At 32.7% G+C, this 11,182-nt stretch overlaps 1 protein-coding gene across 1 annotated transcript; it reads left to right on the forward strand.

The window, feature by feature from the left end:
• The first annotated feature begins 5,828 nt into the window (after nt 1-5,828).
• On the forward strand, nt 5,829-7,226 carry LOC132167354 (UPF0481 protein At3g47200). The gene has a single exon (XM_088513888.1). It carries the CDS (start codon nt 5,829-5,831, stop codon nt 7,224-7,226), a length of 1,398 nt encoding a protein of 465 aa, XP_088370014.1.
• The last annotated feature ends 3,956 nt before the right edge of the window (nt 7,227-11,182 follow it).

Genomic DNA, 11,182 nt, shown 5'->3' on the forward strand with positions numbered 1-11,182 from the left:
CATAAACAATTAATTTAAAAGAACAATCTAAACATAAAAGTTCATGTAAACATGTTATTTTCTTAACTTTTTACATGAAACATGTTTATATTTTCCCTTTGTACTCTATTTTTATTAATTTTCTTTTACCCCAGAATTGAGTTAAGCTTAAAAAAGGAAGAACGAAATATATGAAAAATATGTCTTTTCACTCATAAGGACATTTTATGTAAAGGTTTGAAGTTGGCATTTCCCAACAAATATTTCATTATCAATCTTCCTCTTATTGTCTTTCATTAGATCCTAACGCCATTTGGATATATGTACTGACAGATTAAACATGGAAGTAAAGAATGCGTTGAGTGTGGCTGTTCTTATATATCTTGAGGGATCGTATAATTAATTCCCATAGGACAACACGCTCAGGCAAGTAGTCCTATGGAATAGGGGGCCATAACCTCGTTGGCCCAATATCCAAGCCACCTAGCCACGCGTTTTGGGCCACCAAAAAGGCCCCAAACCCATGCCTGCCAACAAGCATGCCCACCTGGCAAAGTCGGGCTTGGGGCACACATCCCCAAAAGGAAAACCCACGTAATAAGGTAACTGTGATACTTCAAAATTTTAAAATTCGAAAAGAAATACACCTTCTTAAGTATTAATTACTTTTATAACGCAACCATTCTATAAATTTGTTTAAAACTTTTTTATTGAAAAACAACCAAAATATCCAATTTTTTAATTCTTACCAAAAGTTCGACCCTCAACCATCCCACAAAATAGAGCAACCAATAAAATCAAGGCACCACACAACATTAATTAAGCATCTTGCACTTTAAAATGAGAATATTAATGTAGTTCTTAGGCATCACCATGTTTGTTATCCAATCCTTTCCTTAAATTCGTAGACTTGCGTGACCATTTCTTCACACACAGATTTACTTGCAAGCAACAAGTTTTGGAAGACAGCCCGTCAAGCCCCGTAAGTAATTACTTCATCTTTTTGCATCAAATTTTGCATTTGTATAATTAAATTAATTATCTCATTATAAGGTTTTTGGTTTACTAGATGAGTAAGGAGAAAATAAATAAAAATTATCCACTATTTTTAGAAGAGCAACAAAAGTAGTGGATGACAATGTGAACAGCGATGTTAATTTAATTTCCATGAGAATGGTTTCGTTGGTAGGATTTGTTTTCATATTGAGTTTGAACTTAAAGAGTTTTAGATGCTTAAATTTTTAAAGAAAATTTTATGAAATTTTTAAAGTAATTATTTGTCTTGAAAAAAATATAATATTAATTTTAAAATTGATTACTTTCATTTATACTTTAAAAAATAAAAAAATAAAAAAAAAAATTATACTTTGAATGCTCTAACACCTACTCATTGATTTTGTCAGGTCTCTCTCTCCGGATTTATTATATAAAAGGGACATGATTCAGCGCACGCGGCGTGCGTGGCACGCCCACGCACGCCCGTGCAAATTTTATTTCTTTTTTTTAAAAAAAAAAAATTGTGCACGCGTCGTGCCTGTTTTACTTCACCCTATATAAAATTTTAAAGTACATCATGCTTTTTCAAAAGTAAAAAAGGCTACCTTGAATATCCCGGACCATTGTTTCCAATAAATTGACATGAAATTAAGTAAAGATTTTAACAACTGTGGAAAAATTAAAAAGATAAGACATTTCTTTGTTTTACCAAACGCCAAATAATATTGCTTAAACTAATTTTATGGATGATTAATCAGAATTAGACATTTTTGTCTCATACGTGTGCTTATCTTTTTAACTGTTTAATTCTTCACCAAATTCTTTAAAATAACACATATCATTACATGACATTAACACATAGTTAGATAGAAGCAATGCTACTTTTTATGTACATTTATCCTATTTATTTTATATTAACGTGTTTTAAATTTTTTATTTTGTTTTTTTCTTTATGACATGAAAAATTGGTCTGAGGAAGTACATAGAGACACATATTTTTTAGAATATAATAGATTTTATTGATTGAGTTATACTCGGGCATCCCAAAATTACAGATATCGATCCTTCTAAAGTAGAGGGCAAAATTATATTTTCACATTTTTTTTTATTACAATTTTTATAGACTAGGTTGAAGAAAATTCGTCTAATTCGGTTTGGAAGAAAACTCTGCTCAAAAGACGGTGCTTAGAACATAATGAAAAGTTTGCCATTTTTTGAGGTATGTTGCTTTGAAGATTTGACAATTTTTCGTTCTGTTCTAAGCATTGTCTTCAAAACTCTAAAATGACAGTGAATTAGAACAAAATTAGGCATTTTTACACTGATTTAATAAACATGTTTACATGAACTTTTATATTTAGATTGTTCTTTTAAATTAATTGTTTATGAATGTACACACATATACAATATATAGTTTTTATGCGACTGTTAGAGTTCAAGGTATTGCATCCGGCATGAAATCATTTGCCCCTCCAACTACCTTCACCTCTCATTGAGTAATGATATAAAGAGGACTAGAGTTCTACTAGAGTCAATCTTCCTAAACGTGATGTCATTTTTAAAATTACCATTAAATTTGAAATTATCATTATTGAATTTTGATTTACCGATGGTTTTAAAAGACACATCACATTTGGGAGGATTCTAGGAGGACTCTAGTCTCCTTATATCATTACAAGGCATTACATGGGAAGGATGGACTTAACGAACTAGTAATATTAAAGATAAAATTTACACAATTTCAGGTCTTTCTTTTTTCTTTTCTTGTTTTTGAGATGTCCGCATATATAAGAGGAAGGATAAAGGGGAGGATGATTCGAACTAGTTACTTCCGCTTCATGAAGCATCCAATTAAGTCATACACCTTGGAGACGACACAATTTTAGGTCTTGATTAGTGCTGATAGGTTTTTTGTAAACTCTCATAATTTTACCGCTTGCCTTGGAATTCATATATTAAATTTTCAACAAGAAAAATACTCTAGATCTGCAGATAGATTAATTAAGAAAGTGGGGGAAGTGAAACGAGCACAACTTTTTCTTTTCTCTTTTTCTAATAATCCAAAAAAAAAAAAAAAAAATCAAATTATGGATAAATGTAAAATTGGTCCTTGTGGTTGGCGTAAATTACAAATCACTCCCTATAATATAAAAAATAATACATAGGTCAATGTAATTAGTCTAAATTATAAACCACTCTATGTGATATTGGAACATTTTTGAGATTAATTCCTCCGTTCAACCTCATTTATGAGGATGCAAATTTGGTGTTCAAATAACACTTTCCAACAAACAATGACGTTATATATATATATATATATATATATATATATATATATTCTCGTCAAGTAATCTGAGTGACGTGTGTATATATATATATATACACACGTCACTCAGATTACTTGACGAGAAATGATAAAAGCATGATAGATGTGCTTTGTGATTTGGAAAAATTTGTAAAATCAGTATATGTACTTATTTACTTATTACGTAGTAAGTACAAATTTAGGTAGAAACTCTTTGTAGTAAGTAAACTAAATACTTCATGGCCCCGAATTACCAGAATCCTTGACGAACCGCTCAAAATTCTTTCTTTCTTTTTTTTATTGGTTTTCCTTCTTTTATATATATATATATATATATATATATATATATATATATTGTTTTCTTTTAATTTTATTTTAATGACACATGTCGCAAGATGATTGCTGTTGACTCTGCACACGAACGGTTTTTGTTGCAATTTTAAATGAAAGTTTGGTGCAATGACTTATTTGTATTTGTTGTTTACCACGTTGGGTTTTTAGCCAATTTCCATACCCTATTAAACTAATTACAATTGACTAACATTTTAGTGATATTTGTTTTGCAATTTTTTTTCTTTTTTATCAATATTAGAAGAGAAATATCAGACTTGATATTGACAGGGAACAACCAAGAGTACTATAAATATAGAAGAGTACATACATTATTAGAGGAAGAATTTGGTGATATCAAGCAACACAAGCACTTCTTGCAAGCAAAATTTGCAGGTTCTTACTTTCTCCTTTCACTTAATTTATTATTTAAATTTTTGACAAACGTTTTTAGAATTGTTCTAATAATCCAGTTGAGTCTATTAATTCATTGTTAAAAAATAATTAAATAATTAAGGATTGTGATCCCAAGTTCGCAAGAAATAATATGAATTTGAGAAAAATATAAAAAGGCCTCATAAACTAACAACCGTTTGTTAAAGAGCTCCATAATGTTCACAAGGCGCTAAAGTAGCCTTTCAAACTACCAAAGTGTATAAAAAATGACACATTTTTTTTTGTATTCCTATAATACTGTTATTATTTTAAAAACTAAAATTAAAAAATTTAATTTTTTAAAAAATTAAAAAATTATACCGGCAGGCACCCCTTTCCCTTTTTTTTTTCTTCTTTTTTTTTCAAAAAAAAAAAATCATTTTTTAGCTTAATATATATATATATATATATATATAAGAATAACATGTGTCACCATTTTTATTGGCATTGACATGACAATTAACAGAATTCGTCAAATTTTTTAATGGAATTTGACTTCAGAGACTAAAATGTTTTTTTTTTGGCACATCTTAATTAGGAACATCTAATTTCACTTTTATACGACATAGAATGATTTGTAATTTAGGTCAACCACAGGGTTTGATTTTGCATTTATCCATATTTTTTTATGCGGTATAAGCGATTTGTAATTTAGGCCAACTATAATTACTAGTTTTTTATTTATTCCAAAAGTTTTTTTTTTATTATTATTTATTCGCCCCTGGTTTTTTTTTTTTTTGTTTAAAAATAGTTTAATTTATTTTTTATTTTATTAATTTTAATTTTTGTTTTTAAAAGAGTAGGGATATTATAGGAATATGAAAAAAATGTGGCATTTTTAACACACTTTGGTAGTTTAATGTGTTACTTTAGTATCTTTTGAACATTGTGGGACTCTATCGCAAACCATTGTTAGCTTAGGGTTTTATATTTTTCCCTATAAATTATCATTTGTTATTTCAATATATTTATAAAATAACAACATTATATGTATATAAATACTATCTTGTAATAATAAAGATTGATTAGATATGAATATTATCAGTACATACTTGGTTGAGGTGGAGAAAATTTTTGTTTTCTTTGAAGTGTTTCATACCATTGCAGGAGATTTCCTATCATATGTATATCCCACCCAATGTGATGTGTTTACTATACTTTGTTATCCTCGAGATATAGCTGCCTAGCTAGCCATATTTGCGTTGTTTCTTCCAATAGTCTTACCTCTTCCAGCTTACACCATATTTGTGAATTTTTTTTTTTTTTTTAACTTTAAAAAGCTACAATCAGCTCCCTTTAACTTTTTAGCTCTTTCAATTAGTTGTCTCCATTATAATTTATTTGTTAAATCAGACAAAATATGTGTCACATGCAATGCGCGTGCATTAATTTAACTCTTAATTTACAATAGCTCTCAATTTAAAGATTGCATAAATATCTTCTCGAACTACTACAATTTTGCAATGTACTCTTTTTGTCCCACAAAATACCTCTATAAATTTGAAAAAAAGAAAAGAAAAAGATATTAAACTATTGTTGTAATTAAATTTCATACTATATAAGAACAAGAGCCTTTTCCTAAAAAAAACAAAAGAAATATTCAATGTTGGGTTTGGTGATCATGTACGTGTTCCAGTTGGGTTAATTGTCGCACCTCCAATAGCTTTGACAAAATTGGGGTGGGGGCCCGACACAAAAATGATATGCAACTGATTGGATTCTATTAGATTCCCATTGATTGTTGCTTAATTATTTGTGATCACTAGGAAAACAAATTTGAGGGATGGAAAAGATGGCCAGTGATTCCATTGCAAAAGAAGGTGAATGGGAGGACTTTGTCATTAACATTCCGCCTGACCTGCCCCATGCAGAGTGGCGGGAACATTGTATCTATAGGGTTCCCAAGCAACTGCGCAAGGTAAATAGAGAAGCCTACACCCCTAAGCTAGTCTCAATAGGACCCTTTCATCACGGCAAAGATAGCTTGAAGGACATGGAAATGCACAAACTGAAATATTTGGATAATTTTTTGGAGCGCACACAGAAAAGCCAGGCGGATCTTCTAAAGATCATTAAAGACATCGAAAAACAAATCCGTCAATGCTATTCTGAAGATTGTGGACTCGAAAGTGTTGATTTTGTGAAAATGATTGTATTAGATGCCGTCTTTATAATTGAGCTCTTCTTAAAAACCGAGAAAGAAGAAGATGATTACATATTAAGTAAACCATGGCTACAAAATGGTATACTACATGACTTGATATTACTTGAGAATCAACTTCCTTTTTTTGTTCTTGAGAAATTATATATGTCTGCAACCAACGACTACTCTTCCAGTTGCAGCCATCATGAAGAACACAAAAAGGACCTGGAGATACAAGATGCTCCCTTTGTCAAGCTTTCCCGCATTTTCTTTTCTTGTTATGATCAACACATGAAGAAACATGATTCCATCGGTAAGGTAGTAACTCAAAAACCCATCGGTGAGGAAGTAAAACATTTCACTGATTTGGTAAGATATTTGTTCTGTTCAGTACCAGACCTTATCCTTGAAGAACGTTTGGATACTCGATATTGTGCAACAAAGCTTGACAATGCAGGATTGAAATTTGAAGCGGCTAAAGAAAGGCCCTTGCTTGATATAAAACTCCATCCAAATCGCTTTCGGTTCTTCGATTGCTCATGCCTCCTTGCTTGCTTACAATGCTTAAAATGCTTTCCGTGCTTGGAGCGTATGCAGTGTATCTTGAAAGTCCCAACCTGGAAGATTGACGACTATACCGAAGCTCTTTTCCGAAACCTTATGGCTCTGGAGCAGTGTCATTATCCGTATGACACTTACATCTGCAGTTATGTTGTTCTATTGGATTGTCTTATCAACACTGAAGAAGATCTGGATTTGCTTATTGATGAGAAGGTCATTGTAATTAACCAGCTTGGTAGCAACACTGTAGTGGTGAATCTGATTAACAAGCTCAGCAATCAAATTATGGTAACTAAATCTATTTACAGTGATCTCGCTCAAAAGCTTAATGAGCACTATGATTATCCTTTGAACCATAGCTTGGCAACACTAACAATGGTGTATTTTCGTGATTTTTGGAGGGGCACTGCATCAATTGTTGGCCTTGTTGTCTTGGGTTTGACTTTCTTGAATTTTCTTAGTCCTTATGTCAAATAGATTCGTAGTTCACTTTCTGTTAATTAATATCCTTGGGCAGTTAGTCATGTAGATTTGAAGTATGTGTGGTTTAGTATTTTTGTTGGAGTGCTTCGTTGTTAGTTGCAATGTATGCATGACATCTCAACTTTGTAATCCTCCTCGTCTTAGTAGCTTGTAATTCTAAACTTTGTAAGCAGGTTAATTATGGTATTTCAACAGTAAAAAAAAAATGTGGGAAGTCGGTGTGTTTTAGCATTTGTGAAGTTCAATTTCCTGCAGAATCATTGAAAAATGGAGCAACATTCCCCCTGCCCTTTCATGTGACAGCCGGGTAATCTAGGATTTGTGACAACTTCTTGATGTTCCCACTTCCCAACCCCTCTGGGCCTCTGGCTCTGATTGTTGTTCTTTCTTCGTTTGTGCTTTGCTTGTGTTCTTTTTCGTGTATTGGGCTTCCTCTGTTCTTGGGCTTTGTGCTGTGGTCATGGACTTGTTGATCTTGTGGTTGCATACTGCAGCTAACAGACAATAAATAGGTTACCCCGGAATTACTACAACTTGTGGTTGCATTTGACATTGTCATTTAAAAAAAAAAAAAAAAAAAAAAAATTATAAAATTAAATCACAAAAAATAGATCATTTGGGATTGCGTTTTTTAAAAATTACAATTTAAAAAACGTAGAAAATTCGCATTTTCAAATCGCACGCAAATAAATGTTTTTTTGAAAATGCACAATTTAAAAAATGATAAACTGGAATTTTAAAGGCCAAATTCCAATTTTTTCAAATGCTTAATTGAGTTTAAAAATCACTTTTTTAAATCGTACATTTTAAAATCGATATTTTTAAAATCGCAATTTTTGAAATCGCGAATCCAAATGGACCTTTAGTCCATTCCCCTATGTTTCTTCCAAAAACTAATGGTCCACTATGTCAAGGCCTATCAAGGTCAGCCAAGTATCCCCATACCATATCATTCTACGACATTCCTTCTTTTTTAAAATTAAATCTTAACGGAGATGTGTCAAAATTATAAAAACATCATTTTTAGTTTTTTAAAGGATTATAAATTCAGCCGTTAGTTTTGGATTTAATGAAATTCGTAAAAATGCCTACACCTAAATGACATTGTCTTGGTAGTTTATGGGAGACATTGACACAATTTGTAGTTTGAGGGATATTGACAATGAGAGATTTGACTTACATGCTGTTATTTTAATAACTGCATGTATGCTGTAGTTTAATCAACGGTCAAGATTGAATTTTTCAAAATCTCTTTTTATTTTCTTTCTCCTATTAAATGCTTCTAAAAGTAAGTCAACTTTAAAATTCAATCTTGACCGTTAATTCAACTACATCATACATGTTGTTATTAAAATAACAACATGTAAGCCGGATCCGACAATGAGATAGTAGTTTAGGGAAGTATGTATACTTTTCCTAAAATTCTAATCAAACAAGAGAAAAAAGCCAGGTGAATGACCAAAATCTTCCATTTGTCAATTAACTTGCATTAGGGGTGGCCGGAATTAATAAGATTAAAACTCAACATCCAATGGACGTTAAATCATTGCTTGTCTCCTTAGCAGCACTTAGAATATTTAATTGAAATAGAAGGTGAATGATGAAAACATAGTTCAAACTCAAGATTTCTGATACTATGATAAATCACAAGTTATTTCAAGAGCTTAAACAAATAAAAAAAAATATTTATTTAATCATTTAAACATCGCACCCGAGCCTTGATCAATCCTTGTTAAAAAAAAAAAAAAAAAAGGTTCAAAATTTAGTTAGGACCGACACATTATATTGTAAGATAATTGTGAAATAAAAATATAATATAATACTAATCTTACTAAAATTTGTTTGGCTTTAACACTATCATTTTTATGAGGAAAAAAAAAATTGAATTGGGCTCACTATTTCAACCAGTCAATACAAAGTATATATTCCCAATTTTCTATCTCTTGCAGAAGACCTCAAGGGTTCAACCCCATTTCACATTTTAGTTTTGTGTGGGACAATGGCAGTAAATATCGGAAACCAAAGTCTTCATTTCACTTTTTAATTTTGTGTGAAACCAATGATCGCATCACTTTTCTAGTCCTTTATATGGAGAAAGTCGTGTGGGGTTCGATTGGACGTTCATAAATGGGAAAATGGAATAAATGGACATTTTGAGAATTTATAGTTATGTTTGGCAAGGAAGAGCCCCTGTAGCTGGAACAGCACTGTTTCAGTTACAGTGCCAATGGACACGTGGCTGACTTTTTCATCTTAATTTTTTTTAAAAAAAAGCAAAATATTAAAAAAAAAAAAAAAAAAGAAAAAGAAAAAGAAAAAAGCAGGAGAACGCTGGGGTGGTTCCAGCCACCCCTTGGCCAAAATGGGGTGGCCGGACCACCCCATTTTTGGCCAAGGGGGTGGCTGGAGCCACCCCTAGGCCGATCTGGGGGTGGTTCGACCACCCCCATGGTCAAGGGGGTGGTCCGGCCACCCCCTTGGCCAAAAAAAAAAAAAAAAAAAAGGGAACGGGTGCATTTGGGGGTGGCCGGACCACCCCCAAGGGGCTGGGGTAGTTTCGGCCACCCCATACGGCCGGTGTGGGGTGGCCGAAACCACCCCCAGCCCCTTGGGCCACCCCCAAATGCACCAGTTCCCTTTTTTTTTTTTTTTTTTTTTTTGGCCAAGGGGGTGGTCGAACCACCCCCAGATCGGCCAGGGGGTGGCTGGAACCACCCCAGCGTTCTCTTGCTTTTTTTTTTTTTTTTTTTTTAATATTTTGCTTCAAAAAAAAAAAAAAAAAAATTTAAGATGAAAAAGTCGGCCACGTGTCAGTTGGCACTGTAGCTGGAACAGTGCCATTCCTGCATGGCTCTTCCCCCGACAAACATAGCTTATATGCTTTGAAAAATTTACAATGTTGAGAGTCTTAATTAATTATGAACTTTCGTGAGAAAAGTGGAAAAAGTTTGTTTGTTTTTTTTATGAATGTGAATTGTACGCGTAAGAAAAAAATGAAATGATTACGTCTAGAGTCAACAAATTTCCATTTGATTTTTTAAGGCCATCGATATTGTAAAATTATTTATTTAACCATAATTGAGGTTCTTAATTAAAAATTATTTATTAATTTTTTATAATATTGGAGTTTTAAAAAATATTTGGAAAAAACCTTTTCTTTACAATTATTAATTGAGGACTTAATTAGAGACTATTTATTAATTTCTCTTTTACCATATTGGAACCTTAAAAATGTTCTTTATTTTTTTGTTAAAAAAAAATTATTCTATAATTATTAATTGGAGGCCTTAAGTGACTACCTAAGTCGTATAAAGGTTGAGTCGGTACTAAACCATAGGAGCATTCGTATTTGGCTAGAAAATTTTAGCTAAAGACACTACAGGAAAATGGGTCTTTAGCGACGACCCTGAGTCGTCGCTAAAGACCCAAATGTCGTCGCTGATGACTACGGTCGTCGCTCCCAGTCGTTGCAAGTAATCCGTCGTTAAAGACTAAACAGCGACGACCTTCCATGTCGTCGCTATTAATACTTATCAGCGACGACAAATGTCGTCGCTAATAAGTATGAAAGTTTGTCGCTAAAAATGCATTTTTAAAGTCGATGTCGTCGCTGGTGACGCACATCAGCGACGACAGTCGCTGATGATGCACACATCAGCGACGACATTTGCCGTCGATGTTGACTCACGCATCAGCGACAACAAATGTCGTCACTGATGACTCACATATCAGCGACGACAAATGTCGTCGCTGATGAAGCACATATCAGCGACGACATTTGTCGTCGCTGATGCCGCACACATTAGCGACGACAAAATGTCGTCGCTGATGACCCACACATCAGTACTGCTGATAATCGACGTCGTCAACATCAAATGCTTTTCTTTTTGGCCGATTAATGTTTTAAATTGTTTAGTATGAATGATCTAAACATAACAATATGTTAGAGC

Source organism: Corylus avellana, chromosome 2 (genome assembly GCF_965113065.1).
Source record: "Corylus avellana chromosome 2, dhCorAvel1.hap1.2, whole genome shotgun sequence".
In the NCBI taxonomy this organism is placed as follows: Eukaryota; Viridiplantae; Streptophyta; class Magnoliopsida; order Fagales; family Betulaceae; genus Corylus; species Corylus avellana.

Bases quoted from the DNA above. Each gene is read 5' to 3' on its own strand.
- LOC132167354 (XM_088513888.1), top strand. From the start codon at position 5,829: ATGGAAAAGATGGCCAGTGATTCCATTGCAAAAGAAGGTGAATGGGAG.